A 20,950-nucleotide genomic window follows, 5' to 3' on the forward strand; every position below is an offset into this window, starting at 1 on the left:
GGTTTACATTCTTTTATTTTTGAATTTGAGTCTAGGATAGACGCCTTTTTAGAAGGATGGATTTGATTGCTTGGTTAGTGTCTCAATGCTCAAGAGATCCTTTAGAACCACCCAGTTGAGAGACACATTCACTCTCGGACACAAAATTCTTTCTGAAAATCTTCACTGAGTTCGGAGTCTCCGGTGTTCACCGGATACTCCGGTACTCAGTGTTCGGCCGGAGTCTCCGAGGTAGCCTCCGGCAAAGAGTCTCGGTTACGGTTTATTCTTTTTTGGAAAAATGGCCGGAGTCTCCGGTGTTCACCGGATACTCCGGTAAAATGTTTAGTGTTCAGCTGGAGTCTCCAAGGTAGACTCCGGCAGAGACTTTCGGTTAGCATTTAATCTTTTTGATAAAAGAAAAGAAAGACCGGAGTCTCCGGTGTTCACCGGATACTCCGGTACCTGGAGATGCCGAAGGGTCCGGCTAGTCTCCAGACTTAACCTTTTTGGAAAGACTGTCAGGACAGGAGACTCCGGTGTTCACCGGAGACTCCGGTAATTCAACAGAACTGTAACGGCTAGTTCTGACACGTTCGGTGACCGTTCTGACGCCGTTTTTGGATTTAGGACTGGAGACTCCAGTGTACACCGGATACTCCGGTAAGCTCTGACAAAAACAGTAACGGCTAGTCTGTGAGAGAGTGCTATAAATGCCCCCTCTCTCTATAGCATTTAGAGCTTGCTGTGGCTGGTAAACTTGAGACCTCTTGAGCACTTTAAGAGCATTCAAAGCCCCTCCAACCACCTTTAGAGCAAAGTTTGCAAAAATTTGAGAGTGTGTGTTTGGAGAGGGTTCAAGCCACTTGAGCATTGAGTTCTTCATCGAGCATCTACTGCAATCATCTCTCTTGATGCTTTGGGCTTCTAGAAGGAAAGGAGTCGTCCGAAGAGCACCCAAAACTTATGGTGTGCCTCGGGAAGTTTGTAAATATCTTCATATTGAGTAAGAATTTCTAGCTTGATCTTGGTGGTCGCTAGAAGAGGATAGGGTTGGAAAAGACCCAGCTCTTTGTGAGCTCCTCAACGGAGACGTAGGCACTTCTTTGTGAGGTGGCCGAACTCCGGGATAAATTCATGTGTTCTTATTTCCACAATTTACTTTATCGTGTGAATTTGGTAACTTGTCATTTAAATTGCTTTAGTGACAATCTTGCTAGTATTAAGTGTTATTCTAGCTTTGTGAGTAGACCTAGTGTAATCCTTAGACTCTAGCTATTATCTTTAGTTCACATTTATTCTGAAAATCCCTTTTAGGCTGGAGACTCCGGACTAGACCGGATACTCCGGACGATACCGGAGTATCCGGCCTTCACCGGAATATCCGGCAGTTTTAATCCGCTGTTTTTAGTTTTAATTTTCAGAAAAGCCTATTCACCCCCCCCCTCTAGGCACTTTCACCTGCCCCGCGTGACCCCACCCATGTGCACACCGCGCCTGCTCGCCCAAGTGTTGCTAGCCACTACTGCTCCGTTTTGCATGGCGGTGATGCACACACACCCAGAGAAGGCATAACAGCGCGAAGGCCGGGCACAAATCAGAGAGGGCACGACGGAAACAAAGGTCGGGCACTAATCAGAGGACGGTTAGTGACGTACCTCGTCTAGCACGACGACAATCAACATAGATAGAATGGCACTCAGTCATATTCCACTACTAAACATCTACTGATACTATTAGCAACTAATGACTATTGGAGGCATGAACCAGCTACTGACAACTACTGAAACAAAATACTGAACAAAAACTACTAACACTACTAAACAAACTACTGATACTACTAGCAACTACTGACACAAACTATTAAATAATTTTACTATGACTTGAAACTATTAAACAACTACTGACACTACTAAATAAAAACTACTAACACTACTAAACAAAAACTACTGATACTACTGACAATTACTGACATTATTGACATAAACTATTGAACAATTTTACTATGACTTGGAACTACTGATACTACTGAACAAAACTAATAACACTACTGAATAATCTACTGATACTGCTGACAACTAATGATAACTACTAACACTATTGAAACTACTAGATATCTATTGACATAGCTACCTAACAAAACTACTGGCAACTACTGAAGCACTCGAATCATATAAAAATTACTGAATGCCAACTACTAGACAACTACTAAACGCTATTGGGTGGGTGGCAAAAGACGAGCAAGCTGGGCAGCCACATGACGCGCGCTTGGCGGGCAAAACGTGCGCGCAAGGCTGGCTGACTATGTTGGACCCAACACGTGGACGGCTGGCACGCGGCTGGCCTAGTGCAGGTTGGGCTCGATGGGAGGGGCTAGGCCGAATGTGTTGGGCCTTAGCTATAGAATAGTTATTCTACATATAGGGTGTAAAATAGCACATGTGTGTAGATATATACACACATACATACATACATATACATATGTGTGTGTGTGTATCATGTAGAAGAGGATATACCTGAAGACATACCTGTCCGCCATAAACAGGGAAAGACACCAATAATTCAAGAAAAGAAGATTCCTGGCTACGCAGGGGTAATGAAGCATACTACGACTAAAGAAAGGCTAGCTCCATTAATAATTGGACGAGAGATCCTCTCGAAGCTATAAAAGGAGATATCAGGCAGCAGACGAAAACACACCAAGCACTAGCCATCGAGCAAAGACCCTCCAGAGAAGAGCGAGAGTGTCCATAGCACTCCCTCTCTCACCTCTAGTATTAGTCCACCTTGTAAAATAGTTTATATTGAAGGAAGGATTTGTGCCACTATCGCTGTAAGGTAATCTTCCATATGTGTGTAAGTATGAGGGTTCCCAAACGGGAAAACCATTTGTAGGCTATGCTTGTGGAAATGAAGTATTATTGTCTTTGAAAATCTTTTGGTCTTCTAGTTTGTTTATATGGGATGAGTTTTTACACTATGTACCCTATAGGAGAAACCTCTTCGGTGGTTCTCAAGTAAGCTCTACATCTGGCATGGCCGTAATAGGGCGATGAGAACTCTGTATCCATAAAGAAGTATTCCTTTTAGGTGGAACTGTTTAAGGTGATGATAAAAACTTATCACATATGTTCATGACTAGAGATATCTAGATAAACCTTTGCTACTTCTGAAAGAAGCTAGTGATAAAAATGGTGACTATTGAGTATGATTATTATGACTATTGTGTAACCGGATGAATTGCTAATTTCGTCAACCTGCAAAGATCTTGAATAGTATTTTGTGAATAGTAACTATAAATATTATCCATGAAATTTTAGTTAAGACTAATTTAATCAAAGATTACACTAATTGAAAGCAATGTGAGGGAGTGAATAGTGCACACATATAGTGAGTGAATAGTGCACCACACCAAATGGGCTTAGACCACCATATTGGAAGGTTAGTGGGAAATCAATGTAGAAATTCATATTTTTAATAGTAACAAAGTATTTTGAATAGTAATTTCCATTTTGAATAGTAAAACCTTGTATATTTTGTTCCAAATATTTTGTCGCTTTAGCCTATTTTGGTGTGACAGTGCATGGTCATCATTGAAAAGTTAAAATATTTGAACTTAGAGGTAACTACAGGGAAGATTTTCAATACAAAGGATAATATTAATATTATGTGTAGGTTTAAATTCATCCGAAGAACATAGTTGGCATACTTCTCATTGCCGATCCTAGAATTTAGGCATTCAGGTGAACGTGAGCTACCTGCTAGCCTAAGGAATAGCACTAGCCTAAGACTAGGAGCTAATACGTTACATATCAACGACTAATCCTGACAATACATCATCGGTATAGATTAACAGATCATAGACAGATCAGACCGCACAGCTCTGAATCTTTTCATAGTTCAGTTTGGAGGTCTCTGTATAGTGCGAGTTGTGCAAGCCAGATCTTGTAAATGCTTGGGAGATCCAAGACCATCTGATTTTGTGAAGAGCATGCAAATCGTTCTACTGCCTATGCTAGAAGCCATGGCTTCTAGATGTGAGAAATGGATGTTGGAATGTAAGCCTTGGTTTAGGGAAACATTTTTTGTTTCCTACCTCTGGGTAACGCTTTTCTACACGCAATAGTCTTTGCGCACTATTGCTTGGGCAGCATCAGATGAGGTTCCAGGGTGCTATACACGGTGTCTGATGGATCTGTTGAACATATTGCTTTAACATTTTCTTTATCAATTTGTAATTTATATAGTATCTACCAATAGCAAGAATAGAAGATCATAAGATTTCTGTTAAATTGTTTGTGAATTGTTGTTGTTCGCCTATTTACAGGTGACCCGCGGATTTCGAGTACCCGACAGGCATGGGTACGAAATTTCGCTCGTCAACCTTCGCGGACACGGGTCAGGTAGGACAATTCGGATGGCGAGTTGGGTATATTGATCTGCTTCACCGTGCCTGACACAACCTATTGCCATCCCTACATTCGATTAAATGGCTATGTAAGGGACACCTATAGGTGTGATTGGTTGTTTGAATTGGGCCCTATCCAAGCTTGTGTAATGCAAACTGTTAGGCTAGCCCAATGCAAAAGTGGCATGTTAGTCAAGCTTAGCACGACCGTTAGTGTGGCCTGGCCTGGCCTGTGCAAGCAGGCGCGCGAGGGTAGCCTAGTGCGCCTAATGCAAATCTAACTCTCTATCCATGCAACCAAACACAAGCTTGTGTTTGGCTATGCTGATAAACTAAACACTAGCATTTTGCATTTCACATTACTGGTTTGGGATAGCCTGGGTTAGATCCAAGCCTGACCAATGCTAGCCTAGGCAACTAATCACACCCTATATGCCGCTCAAATGGCACTAATTAATTGCCGCTTGCCACTTTAATCTCTCCCTCAACTTCCCCACCTTTCTTCCCTCATGTCCAAATACACCCTACTTCAATACACCGACTAGGGCTTACTGCATCATGACGGCTCAAGGGTATAGGATGGTGGCGGGTGACGGTGTGGGAGGAGGTGGTGACGCGGCGGCAGGAGGGGAGACAAGCATCATTGATGCCTAGAGCGGAAGGATCTCAGGCAACACGGCACGTGAGGGAAGAGTAGAAGCAGGTGGGGGGTGGGAAGGGGGGAGAAGGATGTCTACAAGCTACCTTTATTATACATTTGCGCACTTGGTGTATAATATTTATTGAATTGTGGCTGAATTGGGGATTATGTACTGCATTATCGAGGAGAAAAAGTTTTGTCCCAAAATGCCAGATCACGTCACGCGCACACAATCGCGAATCTCGAGAACGCTTGTGCGGCTCGGATTGCCTTACCGCTGTCCAAGTTCGCCTGTGGTCACAGCTCTCCAGATCTCCAGCTGCAGATAACGCTGCCTGGCTGCCCAGTACAGTTCCCAGCTCGCGACATGGCGCCCACCCGATGGCCCCCGCTCCTGCCCATCCTCCTCCTGCTCGCCTGTGCCGTAGCCGCGACGGCGACAACGACGAGCACGTCCGGCCCACCCCCAATCTCCCCAGCGCCGTGGCCGGAGCGGTTCCACGCGGTGCTGTTCACGAACCTCACCAACTACTCCATGGCGTCGACGGGCCCGCCGCTCCGGATTACCGACCTCTACTACGACTGGCCGCGCCGGCGCAACCTGAACCTGGTCCGCCACCAGCTCTCCGCCGACCCGCTCTACGACGTGGAGTGGGGCAACGGCACCACCTTCTACTTCGACTCCTCCACGTGCCGCGTGGAGCGGTTCCCCGTCGGCGTGCTGCCGCCCTGGTGGCTCTCCGGCGGCGGCGCCGAGTACATGGGCCGCGAGAGCACGGGCGGGATCGACTGCCACGTGTGGGGCAAGGCGGGCTTCATCGTCTACTACGAGGAGGCCAGCACGGGGCGGCCCGTGCGCTGGAACTTCATCGACGGTAAAGTGCAAATATAGCCGTATCAAGTGCGAATATCTGCTAGGATAATCTCACGAAGCAGATTGCAGAACTAACTGACGAATTGTAAAACATGGTGATATTTCTTAACTCCATTCTTCATATTGTGTCCGATCCAGCTTTCTCCCCTGAATCATGACAGTGCAATAGTAAGTGACGAAAATTCAAAAGAAATGGGACATAAAACTTCATCTGTTTACTGGTTTTTTTTTTTTTGAATTTTATTTAAATTTGTTTCAATTTTATTCGGTATATCTGATATTTAAGACAAACCGTCCTTGATTGCATTTAGAGATGTAAGTTTTGTATTTTTTGTCATTAAATTGATCCAAAACTCAACAAGTAAACTAAAGATTCACCTCTACTTAATTAATTTAAAAAAATTGAGCTGAGTAGTGATCTAGAACTGCTCATTAGATATCCATTTGCATCCCTAATTGCATTGCACCTTGCGCAGTGACAGGGATCCAGCAGTTCGTGATGAGCTACGAGCCCGGCGTGGCGCTGGAGGGCTCGCAGTGGCAGGCGCCCGCGCACTGCTTCCCGGACGATGATGAACAAGGAGAGGGCAATGATGATTTCGCAAGTAGCAGTGAGGAGGAGGTTGGGGATGGGCTTGAGGCGGCCAGGCTACTCAGGAAGTTTGCAGGAGTTGCACTGTCTTGATTGTGTTCTAGTGTGCACTATGCAGCATCTATATATGCCTACACATTTCCATTTCTCTTGTTGTCGCTGTCGAAAAGATCAGATGTATGCTCCGAGACGCATCTATATATGCAGGAACCAATAATGACTAATGAGAGGCGCATCTGATCTGGTACTAGCAAGCTCTGCAAAGATGAATCAAGCTAGTTCTAGTTTTGCCGGGCCAGGAAGCAGCTGCTTTGAGATGTGTGTTATGTCGGTAAGTTCTGAAATCGAACCGCGAGCTTTCGAATCCGTGTCTTTAGCAAGCTAAACCAAGATCCGAGTCCTAAAGAAAGTGTTTCGTGTCAACAAGCAGAAGTAACAACACCTTATGCACCACATTGTAATTTCAGGATATGACCACAACTCGTGAAAATGCCCAACAAATGTGTACCCAATGAGCAAACCAAAAAGACTCTGACCTTTTTGTATAGGTGATTCAAGTGGTTTTATACTGGAGGGAGCAAATAGTAGTGGGATTATTGCCAGTTTTGACCTATGTTGAGAATTGAAATTCGTGAAAAAGATCTTGGTGTTGTGATCTGTCGTTTTCGGAATTTTTCTTTTTTTATTTCAGGAGGGGAGGACTTAGGGTTGCGATCCTCGACAGCTTGATCGTCTGCTTCTTAAAGCAGAGAACACACGCTGAAGAAATGTTGAATTGGTACGAATAACGGCACTGGACAATATCACAAGTGATTAATTAGGGCCAACGAATCGAGAAATCTTAAGCCACTGAAGAGCATAATAATTTGAAGCACATCAAACTGTCCAAAGAGCAAGAGAAATTTCAACAACAGAGGGACGAAGTTCAGACAGCCTGTCACCAAGAGAGAAACATTCAGAATGACAGATTTAAAACTAAGCATTGAAACTGCAGCAACTATATGTTCCACCCATCAATTCTAGGTAACAAATTCAGAACAGTCCCGAACTGGCAACCAACCCAAAATAACATCTCATACAATATTCCAGTCAGAATAGCCCCAAAATCATAACAGTACCGTAGAAATGTGCAGAAAACCGGCCATGAGCTTACAGTACCGAAGAAATGTGCAGAAAACAGGCTATGAACTTTCAGTAGAGCTGATTCACGTTATTCAATAAGCTGTATCACAATATGCAGCTATATTACCCCCAAACTAGTTCCTAACCACACACGCTGACACATAAAAGGTTGCTACTCATTGCAGCAGGGGCGGCACTGGATGATCTGATGAAGTGAGCAATTGCGACCACTGAATAGCACAGACACGAATCCTCTGATTTCAGGCCTGTCAAGGCAGAGGCAAACAGTAAATTACACCTTGCGCTACAATAAAATGCAGTCGGTCATCGTAGCTAATGCATTGTTCATCAGTTTTTTAGCATGCTTGTACTGTTCACCAAAAGTTGTAGCGCCAGATCTGATGCGTCCATCTCTCATCCAATGGCTCAAAGGCATATAAAGTCACCTGACTTTAAAATCCTCAGTCAGAGGATCTCAATCTAAATAGTACAATACCATTAGCAATAGAAGCAACCAGCATAAATCAAACTCCTGAAGATGCACCATGGCTATCATCATATCAAATAGGGATCAAATATTTGTGGCATGTCCTTGTTAGCAACACTAAACTAAGATCTAGGTCCTAAGAAATGTTTCATGCGGATAAAACTATTCAATGGAAATTCAAAATGAGGGAATAAATCAAATGTATGAAAATGAGGGAACTATGTCCCATCATAAATCAAATGCTACAAGGAGGAAATATGAGCAGCCATGTATTTCAACACGAACAATGCACGAACCTAAAATAACATTTCATCATACTACATTACAATAAGAATATGACCCTAACTCATGTAACATTGTATGACAATTGACCCAAGAAATGAGTAGCCAAGCACCCAAGAAGACTATAAATTTGTCAATAGAGTTGTTTTAATCAAGGAGCCTCATTTACTAGTTTCCAGTAAGAATACAATCTGAAAGCAAACACTCTTGTACCGGTAGCGGTGATAAGGTAAGCCACTCACCACTAACCCTAATACATGATACTTGTTTTGCGCACAAATGTGTAGCTTTATTACAAACACGATTAGCATAAGAAATAGAAAAATTTAAAACCCTCCTGCTAAGCTCCTTGATATCATCGAGGATTAATGAAACCTCTATTGCTGAGAGTTGTGCCGAAGGTCATCGAGTACTTTGTTGTCCGTCTCCGTGATCACCTTTGTTACCACCCCCCCCCCTCCGGATAGCGAACAACAGACGATCTCTGCATGCCATCCCTCCATAGTCAATGCACTTAGTGCATTCGCATACAAAACAACAGTTGCGCCGTGAAAGTCTCCATACTCATATTGAAGCACACAACCCACCGCACCAGTATGGTTCTCATAGAACGCACCATCGCATTTGATCCACCCTACATGAGGCTTCTCCCACATGAATTGACAAGGTCTCAGTCTCTCAATACTTGTATGATGGAGCATTTGCCAGAGGTTGAATGATGTATCTCGGGCCCAGTATATTGCCTGTCTCATAGACATCATTACCTCGATATGCCTTCTATTATTTCTTGCCATCCATAGTGTCCATATTCCGCACAAGATGATGGCAACTTCTTGCTTCGAGCATACCTCATTAAACAACAAATCCTAAGCCCATGTCAGTGGGTGCAACTTCAAAAGTTTCACCCCTATAAGCTCATTTGTATAACTCCAAAAACATTTTTCCACCGAGCAATCTATCAGTACATATCTAATACTTTCCTCTTAGCCTTAGCTCCACAAACTTCACAGAAAGCAACTGGATCAATGTGTCTTTTGTGTAGAACACTCCTTGCCTATAGAAATTCATGGATCACTCTCCACCAAAAAACTCTCACCTTAGGGGAACCTCCAGTTTCCACAAATATTTCCAATCTTCAATAGAGGAACCACCCGGCAACAAATTTCCATCCCGCTATTGTCGAACTCCCAACAGTGACTTGTATGCCAATTTAACAGAGTAAACTCCATGTCTTTCCAGTGACCAGGTCTAGAAAATCCTCCTCAGAATGACTAATCGGGATTCTCATAATGGCATTAGCATCAAATGGCAAGAACACTTATCTAATGAGATATTCATTCCATTGGCCACTATACACAGGTTGTGCGTAGGTCAGCTACAAATTGCACTTCTTGGCCATCAGCAAGGGTAATTAGTGTACCATTGAAATTATCCGGAATCCAATGGTCCAACCAAATTTTTGTGGTGTATCTGTTTCCAATTCTCTTATTCTCTTAATCAAACTTTGTTGGAGAACATCGCGACCACCCAATATTGCATGTCATGTATGACTTGCATGTTGTTTCCTTGTAGGCGAAAGGAAATCAGAATATGGATAGTATCTACCTTTCAACACCCGTGCACATAGCAAGTTCGTATTGGTTAGCAATCTCCAGCCTTGCTTCCCAAGCATTGATATGTTGAACAGTCGAAGATCAAGAAAGCTCGTACCACCACTACATTTTGGATTAGTAAGATGCTCCCATTTTTGCCAATGAATCTTCTAGCTATCTGCGAAGCTACCCCACAAGTAGTTGGAGATCATCCTTGTCATCTTCTTGCATATCTCTGCTGGGAGTTTGAAGCAACTCATGGGATAAGTTGGTACAGCTTGCGCCACTAATTACATAAGCACTTCCCTATCGGCATAGCTCAGGTCCTTCTTGGTCCACCCATAAATGAGGCTCCTGAGATGGCTCGACGTGTACTCAAAAGCCTCCTTCGATGACTGCCCTAAAGTTGTGGGCAATCCCAAGTACTTCTCAGCCAATGCCTCATTATGTATATCCAAGCCCTCAAAGATTAATCCGACCTATTTGTCAATAGAGTTTATCTGTATGATAACAGATAAAATATTTAGTTATATTGTCCCCCAATTTGGGGTGCAATTAGATGAACCCTAGGGTGCCCTATGACCCTCTTTAGTTCATTTGTTGGTATAAGAAATCCACGAAATGAACTAAAAAGTGAGTTTTTATTCGAGAGTGGATTTTCTGGAGTTAGATTTAGTGGCCAGTATTATCTTAACCGTTGATGAGTCCTTGAGATGTGTGCAAGAGGGAGGAATGTTGGAATTTTTGTTTCTTTTATTTATGTCTTGTCGGGCGCGTGGTGGGGGGAGTGGACGTACTTGCCGCCGTGGGTACCAGCGGGGCCATGGCTGACGCTGGTGAATGCAGGTTGCCTCGCAAAGTTCGGTTGGGTGGACCTGTGGTGCGGGAAGCGAGCAAGGGCTCAACGATGCATGTCCCATCCCATCTACATTGCACACAGAGGAGGGGCAGGGACTATGGGTTAGATGGCGACAGCACTAATCCAAGCGAAGGTGAGGTTCCAGTAATCCGAAGATTTAATTAACTTTGCAAGCGGTTCTAGTAATCCCAAGATGAAATTAATTTCGCATCGAAACCGTGCGAATCGTCTGTGTGTGATTTGGGATTGTTAACTGCAATTTGGGTTGCGCAGAAAAATGGGAACATAGGAGTTTTCCATATACTTTTTATCACAGTCCTACATTTCAGACTCCTCCCATGAACACACGCCGGTGAGGGGTTCCCGGTGAGGGATTGATTGGGGGTTGGGGGCGGGGGCTTTGCCACCAGATTATGTTAGCAAATTATGTAGTAGCAAATTAAAAAATATTACTTTAGTAGCAAATTATGTTAGCAATTAAAAAGTACATATATTCGTGGTACCTGCTGCCCTGTAAAAATCATCCATCCTCTATGGTTCTCATCGTACCGCTTCTAAAGAAGCTCGGGAAGACCAGCATGAGCCATGACAATAATTTCAAGCTACATAGTTCAATAAGTAGGTGAACAACAAATATGAATATATTACAAGCTTCATGGTTCAATACGTATATGAATAACAAAAAAGAATATACTACACTCTTCATGGTCCAATAAGTATGTGAATAATAAATTTGAATATGTTGCAAGCTTCATGGTTCAATAAATAGGTGAAAAATAAGTTTCATGGTTCAATAAAATGCAACAACTCTAAAACACTACAGTTTGATAGCGCATGATAGTTTACTACCGGGTCAGGCATGTCCTCCGATCATGGTCAGGTTGTTTGCAAAGTTTGCATTTGTGTAGGTCATCAACAGCATTTGTTTCATCCATGTCACCTTGCAGCCTTATGGATCTAGACCTTTTAGGATTCATGCGTCGTGCTCGGGGATACGGTACCCATGTAGGCCCCTCGATCGCTTTGTAGTTGCTTCCGATATTGAAGGAGCGTATCTTTAGAAGCCATGTGCTACTCAATGCATCTATCATGAAGTACGATGCTACGTACTGTGATCCGTCATTACCGCTCATGTCCCTGCAAGCGGCTAAGACATACGAGCACAGGATATAGTGCAGTTTTAGCTTATTGCATGTGCACTTCGTCTCGTGAGGTCCAAGTTGACATTGATGCATGGTATCCCCTTATACCCTGAAGCATACCTATAGCAGCACATGACCTCAAAGTCATTGTTGGCCATGTCGTAGATCCTCATTCGATGAAAATATGCCTTGCTCCTCCTTCTCGATAAGATTAGCTCCACCTTAGGTGCGAACCGCATGCTGCAATTCATAGCAGTATTATCACGGTCTCGAAAGTAGTACGCCGTTCTATAGAATGTGAGCTCAATAATGACACGCAATGGGAGGCCCCGTACTCCCTTTAAGGCATTATTAAATGCCTCCACTATATTCATTGTCGTGGTACTAGTTGTGGCACTATATTTATATATACCCCTGTATCAAAGTTCTCCCCCAATGCCTTGCATGAGTATAAAACCTATGCATTGTTTTTTCTCATCTCGAACAACGTATGAACAATGATCGAGCTGTTAGGAATAACCCATGGCCGCATACCCTCCAGAACAACAGTATGGGATTACTGGTTTACACGTAAAAAGCTCATAACATGTGATTTCAGGTCATCTAGGTCATTAGGTATCTCAACCGAACTCTCTATGTGCTGACAATTTTGAATTGTTACGAGCCTCCCGTGCAAAACTGCGGGACGTTCTCCATAATAAATATGAAAAGCCATATCGTATAGTAAACAAATATACATCTAATAAAATTACTACTTATATGTTTGCAAGATACACATGCTAAATATGTAAGTACTTAACAATGCTAATTAAATCATCATTATTGAATAAAAATGAAATAATTAATATTCAATATTGAATTAAAATATTATTTAAATTAACATGAAAGTTACATTGAGTAAATATTCAATCTCATTATAAATTGAAACTATATATTAACCTATTTATAGATTTTTTTTTTGCGCTGAGTGAGCTGAGCTGAGGTGCCCCGAGTTTTTTTGACTAATCAAATTCGCGCTAATTACTTTTATACAATTTAATAATCTAAACAAATAATTACTATTACACAACAACATGTTAATTACTATTATACAAATTCATGCTAATTACTATTACACTACCTAAGCAAATAATCAGATTCATATAATCAAACTAAGCAAATAATTGAACAAATGTAATTACCGGGTTAAACACTCTAATTACTATTATTGCTGCAAGTACTAATTAAAAACATAATTTAAGTACTTATTGTATCTCGAGCTGCTGCTCCTCCTCGCCTCGGGCTAATTCTCCTCTACTCGCGCTGCAACTATTTCTCACCCCGCACTGCTTCTCCTCTTCTCTCCACGCGCTGCGCTACTGCTTCTCCTCTCCTCTCCTCCTTTGCACTTCTGCTCTCCTCTCACGCTTCTGTTCTCGTCTCACCCTGCAACTAGCCTCATGCATGTGCATCAGCTGCCCTCATTTTATATTGTAGAGTAGAGAGACAAAAAGTGACAGTGACATGACACGATATGACCGATTTGATAGGGCGCCGAAAGCATGGACAGCACCATGTGCGCCAAAAGCATGGACAGCACCATGTGCGCCGAAAGCATGCAAGCCGTATTCAGATCCTGAGGTGCTGAATACGGCACTATTGTCCATATTTGGCACCTCATACGGGAAATATTCGGCACATGAGGCTTCGAATATGAGCATTCGGCACCTGAGGTCGTTGTCCATGTTTCAAAAAGGCGTTGTTTCCTGGAAATATTTGTCATGCCGAATATGTCCTGGTCCACATTTTTTAAAATTTGAGGTACCGAATACGAGTGTTAGATTTATAAATATGCCAATATGTTATCTCTTTTAGTAAATACGGTGACATATGTTGTCTATTGTTTCATTTTTGCCCCTCCAACCAATAATGCGTATACACATTTATCCAGTGAATTCCAAAGCCGAGGCTTGCATGAAGTATACACGTGTATGTGAAAGCAAGCAGCGTCACGCAACGGCCTAATGTCGAGGACCCCCTAATGTCGCGCGTCATCACTGACGCATAAAGTCAAACTCACGCGTAAGCGATGAAATCACCGTGATATCAATATCAGAGGATCCGCGTCCATTATTAGAGCATCGTGGAGTCACACATTCCGTCCAAAGCACTTTAAAAGGGAGGGAGACGTCCCTTCCAGGAACATAACAAGACTCACAACCTGTCTTCTTACTCTCTCTCTCATCCATTGCCATAGAGCTATGCCACCTTACGTTCCAAGCTGGCCATGCCACTCGTCATGCAACGGCATCCTGGCAAGCGGTGTATCTTTGAGCCCTCGCCACATAGGGGCGGCATAGAGCTTTCTGGACAGGGCACCGAGTGCACAGCCGCTCGACATCCTCGGCAAGTCATCCACGACCATCGCTCGACATCCTCGGCAAGTCGTCCACGACCATCGCTCGACATCCTCGGCAAGTCGTCCACGACCATCGCTCGACATCATATGAACACGACTACTTCAACTATATCATCCACTTGTCGCTGCTGATCGAGATGTTGCACTGCTTCTATCCAGCACTATATTGTGCGTGAGATCATCGTCGAAAATAATGAGTCCATCCTTTTTCTCAGGCCTCACTAGTAGTGATTGACTAGTATATTGTTCCTAGTCAAGGTCTGCTTGTCTACTAGATTGAAGTCATACCGGCATGGCTAGTTTAGTTGTATATGGTATGATCATTCGGTTAGCATCGATGATTACATGCATAATTAGCAATACTAGCTTTCTGGTTAATGTAAGGCTAATCAGTGTTATTATCCTAGCGTATTATCTTGTAGTTTTGGCTACAACGGTACTAGTCTCTTACGATACACTAGTAATACTAGTTCATGTGTACAACTTTATTTTGCAAATAACATTGAAGGAAATTAAATTAGTGATAATTTGTGCTTCACATTTAACACTTTATCAAACGCGCGTGCCAAAGCTCATGTTAAATCCCCCCAAAAAAATTGCTTCGGGCTAGCAAGCACGAAACATTCAAAATGGCAGATCTAACTACAGACTAAAATGGCGGCAATGATGTTCCGCCCATTAATTCCGAGTACCAAATTCAGAGCACTGCTTGACTCCAGCAAACCTAAAATAACGACACCTCTTGATACATTTCAGTCAGAATACGAGTATAACTGGCAACAGTACCTAAAAATGTATTACTCCATTCCATCATAAATACATCTCGTTTTGCAAAAGGCTCAGTCATGCTTTTAAAATTTTGACTACTAATAGCTTTCAAAATATTTAGTTTTGAAAACTTAAAATCGTGTGCAAAATTATCTTAACAATACTTTCATAATATCACAAATTCAATAAATTTATAAATATATTCTAATAGAAAATATTGATCAAAACTATGTATTGAAGATCTTGTTTTATCTAAAATGACATATTTTTATGACCAGATTTTGAACTCACTAACAGGTGATTCAGCTTATTCACCAAAGTGTACGGCAAAATATTACCCCCAAACAAAAAGATTTTGAACTCACTAACAGGTGATTCAGCTTATTCACCAGAGTGTATGGCAAAATATTACCCCCAAAACAATTCCAAGCTCCACAGCAGTATTCTTCTCAACTCAGTAGCTACCAATATTTCTTACTGACATATACTAGATGGATAGTTTCACCATATCCACATTACTAACCGGAGTGTTAGGAAGCAAGAAGCCAAGAACACCACCACCTCCGAGAGATCACAATTCAGATGTGACATTGCAGCATCAGATCCTGCGAACCGACGACCTGGAGTTGACCCTCCTCTCCTTCACGGCCACCACCGATACGGTGCCGGAGGCCTTCTTCATCTCCTTGCTGCTCCTCAGGGAGGACCTCGTCCCAAGGCCATTGGTCCGGCCAGCCATGGACCTCCTCACGGACTCGGCGCCGGTGGTGGCGGCCTTCTTGGCGACTCGGCGCTTGGACAGCTCCACGGCGACGCAGGGGTCCTCGGCCATCGCCTCCGCGGACGCCTCCCACTCGCCAGCGTAGGGGAAGCCGTGCTTGCGCTTGAGTCGCTCGTTGCGCCGCGCCGAGTAGAGGTCGTAGAGCCTGCCCCGCACGAAGAGCGGGCCGGGAACCGGCGTGGCCGCCCTGGCCAACGCGGCAAGGTCGAGCGCCACCGCCTCGTCGTGGTCGACGACGCCGGCGGGGAGGTTCTCCTTCCCGGCCGCCCTTGCGGGGGGCGACTGCGCCGCGGAGGCAGGGAAGTCCAGCTTCGCGCGCGTCGGGTTCGGCTCCAAGCGCTGCGGCGGCTGGAGGGCGCAGATGGACGCGCGCATCAGGCTCGGCTCGGGGCGGATCGGCGACGGGAGAGCCGAGATGGACGCGCGCATCGGGCTCGGCTCGAGGCGGATCGGCGACGGGATGACGCAGATGGATGCGCGCATCGGGGTCGCCGCCTTCTTGATCGATCCTGGAGAGTTCAGAGGAACACGCATCGAATCAGAAACAGATCGTTTGTTGATCAATCAATCAAGCCTACTACTTCAGATTAAAGACCAGATCAAATCAGGGGAGAGGAAGAAGAAGTTTCATGGACAAGAAAACCATGGGAAATAAGTCTTTCAGCCATCAAGAACTAGAGATTCCTATCTATAAACAAACAAAGCCGATTCGAGAAACAGAGAACGGCAACAGCAAAGTAAAGCTGAATCCTTTTCTTTTCTTTTCTTGATTGGCACTGGAAATCTGAAGAAGCGAAAATCTCATCGATCTTCCCAGACCGCAGATCAACCGGGAACCGTTTCCGTCAGCGCGGCACGAAGTGGGACGGGGATCAGGCGCCGTACCTGGCGGTGTCTTCACGGAGGAGGATGGTACGAGGGGCGGCCGGGGGACGCGGTGCGGGCGTGGGCGGAGGCGGCGCGGGGAGACGGCGAGCGGCGGCCGGCGGTCCATCGGTCGGTCGATCCCTTCCCTGGCAGACGAAGACGAGGAGTTCGCTTGCCCAGTTGCTCCTCCTCTCTCTCTCTCTTCCCCCAGGGGAAGAGGCTTTTGAAGCGGCGTGGGCAAGAGGACGGCTCCTCCTTCCAACGGTCGACTGCTTCTCGATTTGGATTCGAATCGACCCGAACCGACGTTTGTTAAGACATGCCTAATAGATTCTTTTGGTGACTCAAAATTTGTTTACGAAGGAGATTTTCGTTTTTTTTAATGTTTTAACAGTTTTTTTATTGTTTTCTTCATGAATGAATTTTTAATATCATTCTTTTCAGGACAGGATTCTCTCTTTTTTTTTTTATGAATTTATTTGAAAGTAAGCTGTTAAAAATAAGAAAAAATAAAAGAAATGTAAACGAGAAAGAGAATTAGAAAGGAAACAAAATGAAGATAAAATAATTGAGGATGATCTAACGCCACTAGCGAGTGGGCCTTTGAGGGTCTTTTTGGGCAGAATCATGCTGTTTATGCGTGGTGATGATCCTGAATAGAATGGTTGTTACAGTGATCAGAATATATTTTTGCATTGAATCCCTTCTTTAACCTCTCTTGAGTCTTGACAAAGATAGGAAGCGATTTGTGTATTAGTGATGGTGAAATGAATTAGCAGATCCGTGAAGTGAACAATGGTGGATTCCTTTGCTACCCGGGATTGCAATGGTGATGCTCTTGACAAAGATGGGAGGTCCTATATGGTTAACGTTCGCTGGTTGATTATCTAGCGAACACCCCTCGATATTTATGAGAAAATCCGGCAACAAATTTTGAAACTTAGTTCAACAATTTCTGAACCAAGTTTAAAATTTTCTTAAAACTCGTCGGGAATTTTTTGAAACCTAGTTCAACAACTTTTCAAAATGTGACAAAAAAAACTAGCAATAATTTGCCAACAATCTTTGATATCTAAAACGCATCATTTTCTATCTCCTAGGTCGTGCCACGTTAGCAATTAGCGTGATAGTCGTTGGATTCTAGTACGACTAAATTTGCAACTCCACTTCAAATCAGCAGATCAAACGCTGACGTTCAGCTCCCCCTTAACTCTCACCTCTTCCTCCCTCTGCGTCCCAGTTGGTTCACCGACTCCCTCGTCGCCTCCGTCTCCTCTCTGAGCGTATCTGCCTCGCACCACCAACTCCCAACGCGTCCCTTCCACCGTGACCACACGTCTCTCCAGCTGCTCTTTGCCTCCTCCATTAGCGTCACCACCCGTCTTCGCTCCTCGTGCGTGCCCCGCCCTAGGTCTCTCCCCTCCCGGGTCCAATTGATCCAAGCTGGATCTTCCGGATCCAATTGAAACAAGCTAGATCTTCCGGAAGGGTGGCGTTACTGGCAACAGTGAACACTTGTGGAACATCAACACAATAGTTGGTCGCCGCCATCCTTGCCGTCATGGTCGCCATGAAGACCCCGGGCGATGCGCCCATCCCGGCACACAGGAGGAGACTCCGTTGGAATTTACGGGGTTTCCCCTTTTAAATTTGAATTTGAATAGAGTCAAATTTTGATTTATGAAGAAATCCAAAAAACAAGAAAAAAGAGAGAAGGAAAAGCACTGGGCTACTACAAGGCTCGTGGGCCGAGCAGCCCTGCACCAGGGGAACCGGGCATCCTCATCTATTCGCAGGAGAGAAAGGGATTAGGCGCGGCGGTGCCACCATGGGTGCTCCGCCCTACCCGAGCAGGATGCCCTCGACTCGGTCACAAGGCCGTTGTGGACGGGGCCATCCTGATTTATCTCTCTCTCTGGTGGACTCTCCCTCTCTTCCCACGGATCCGAACGGATTTTTCACCTCTAGCTCCATTGAACTTTGGTGCTTTCTTCCCCTTTGCCGATCTGCTCCTGGCTGGTCCTCTCTCGTCGGCGCGCTGGTGTCGCACAGGGTTGTGCATTGCCTTCCGGTGGGTCCATCTATGTTTTGCACCGGCCGCACATCGGAGGTTGTCGGAGACTCGGTCGGTGGGGCTTCTCGACCTTGGCTGCTCGCTATCCGGCGGGCTGTATTCGTCGGGAGCACGCTGTTGTTTGTGGTAGTGTTGTGCTGTGCACATCTTCGAGTGCGCCTTTTCTGCAGGTGGAGGACTCACAGAATGGGCTTGTTCGCGGCGATCCGGTCGCGCGTGCCTACTCTCTGGTGTTCCTAGCCTATGGACGCTGCACCCGGCGTCTGCTCGGCTCTTGGTCTCACGTGCGTGTGAGTGCTCCTATGTGTGTGCGTGAGTGCGCATCTGTGCATGCCAGCCGTGTCCCGTGAGCGTGCTTGGAGTTAGGGCTCTTGCTGTTGCGGTGATTGTTGCTTCTAGAGTGCTTGTCATAGTGTGAATGAACACCCTTATGATCTTGGCACAGAGGATGTGTCTTTTTCTGAGACAACGCTTTGTGTGTGTTGCCTTCAGACTCTGCATTAAAAGTAATATCATTCCTATTGTCTTTTCAATTGAGCATCAATTTGCTATATCATGTGTCTGTATGTGTGCTGATATTGAGAGTAATTACATTCTATTATTGATGGGTTCTTTGATCTGTGATGATAGTGGGTATAGGGAGATTGGTGTGACGATAGTCATTCTAGGGTGTAGTTGTGTAGAATTTTATATTCTAGCTTGTCTATAGTCTTGTTTATCTGCTAGAAATTAATCTGCTATAGGTGGGGAGAGGGGGATGTTGGCCGGGGCGAGGAGCTCACCGGTGACGGACTCGCCAGGGCTCACCGGTTGCGGGAGGAGATGCGTAGAGAGGGGGCGGGAGCCGGAGAGGAGAAGGGAGGCTAGCAGGGATCAGTGGCAGTGCATGCGCGTGAAGTTTGTCGGTGGTGAGCGGTGGCCCAATCGGTCAGAAGGTGGCTGGCGGTGAGCACAGAGGAGAGGCGGCGGGTGGCTCATGCGAACGGGAATGCCGGCGTCGGGTTGGAGCCAAACCGACGTGCGCACAGGACTCAGTAGGGTACGGGGGAGCTCATCGAGGTGCAGATTTGGGAGACGGAGCAGCTAAGGGACGGCGCAATGGTGAGCAGCGGAGAAGTTTTGCCAGCGCTTAGGAAGAAGGCGTCGGCGCATCAAATTCGGCCGAGAGAGATAGGGATCCTGCGGGAAATACACTCGGCCTGCGGTTGAGAGTTGTGGCCAGAGCGGCACAGGCGGCGACGCTGCACAGTTGGAAGAGACGTCGGAGGAGGACGGGGTCGAGGAGAGGACCATGCGGAGGAGGACGCCCGCCATGGCGCAGAGGTCGGTGGGGGTGGCGGGCGCGACGAGCGACGAGGAAAGCCACACCGCCAGGGCCTCCGAGTGGGAGGTACGGAGGTGGTGGAAGGCGGCCCTGGCGACAACGCGGTCGGCGTTGGAGGACGACAAGAGCGTCGACAGCAGCGTGTCAAACACCGATGGGTCACCCCCAGCAGCACGACGGTCGCGGCCTGGTCGTTGACGGACGCCATAGGATCAGAATCGAAGCCAGGGCGATGGCTAGGGTTTGATCGAGGGAGGAGCTGGTGGCAGCGACAATGGTGGGAAGGGAGTGGTGGTGGAGAGAGAGAGAGATGGAGACAAAGAGGGAGAGGAAGAGAGGTGACGTGGTAACCATATGGCAAAACCCAGGTGGCGTGATAGCCATGGTGGTAAAACTACCATTAAAACCAATTTTAGAAGGTTATATGATCCGGTATTTGAATTTTAGGGGTTAAACAAATGATTTTAAAGTTCAAGGATGATCCGGACTATGGGCATACTTCATGGGAGTAAAATGGATTTTTTTCTAAATTAAATAAGTTTTGTTTTGGATTGTGTGTTGTCAATATTTTCAAATTTTGGCAACAAATGAGCCTTTATGTACTGAGTTTGGATATTTAAAAATGATATGGGTAGATTTGTATCGAAAAGAAGTTTTATAAAAGTATAACTTTGCTATATTATATAAATATATTACATAAAAAATAATAATCAAAGTTGTTTCTTGAGGATCATGTCGATATCTAAATTGACACTTATTTA

General features: G+C 45.0%; 2 protein-coding genes across 2 annotated transcripts; one reads left to right on the forward strand and one right to left on the reverse strand.

Annotated features, from left to right (window-relative positions):
• The first annotated feature begins 5,333 nt into the window (after positions 1 to 5,333).
• Positions 5,334 to 6,743, forward strand: LOC133893260 (uncharacterized protein At4g14100-like). The gene is made up of 2 exons (XM_062334241.1): positions 5,334 to 5,902; positions 6,378 to 6,743. Exons 1-2 carry the CDS (start codon positions 5,395 to 5,397, stop codon positions 6,584 to 6,586), a joined length of 717 nt encoding a protein of 238 aa, XP_062190225.1. The 5' UTR covers positions 5,334 to 5,394; the 3' UTR covers positions 6,587 to 6,743.
• Positions 6,744 to 15,394: 8,651 nt separating this feature from the next.
• LOC133893114 (uncharacterized) lies at positions 15,395 to 17,170 on the reverse strand. Its single transcript, XM_062334078.1, has 2 exons — positions 16,810 to 17,170; positions 15,395 to 16,433 (listed from the first exon to the last, which is right to left on the reverse strand). The coding sequence occupies exons 1-2, from the start codon at positions 16,916 to 16,918 to the stop codon at positions 15,742 to 15,744; spliced, it is 801 nt and encodes a 266-aa protein (XP_062190062.1). The 5' UTR covers positions 16,919 to 17,170; the 3' UTR covers positions 15,395 to 15,741.
• Positions 17,171 to 20,950: the final 3,780 nt, after the last annotated feature.

Source organism: Phragmites australis, chromosome 15 (genome assembly GCF_958298935.1).
Source record: "Phragmites australis chromosome 15, lpPhrAust1.1, whole genome shotgun sequence".
In the NCBI taxonomy this organism is placed as follows: Eukaryota; Viridiplantae; Streptophyta; class Magnoliopsida; order Poales; family Poaceae; genus Phragmites; species Phragmites australis.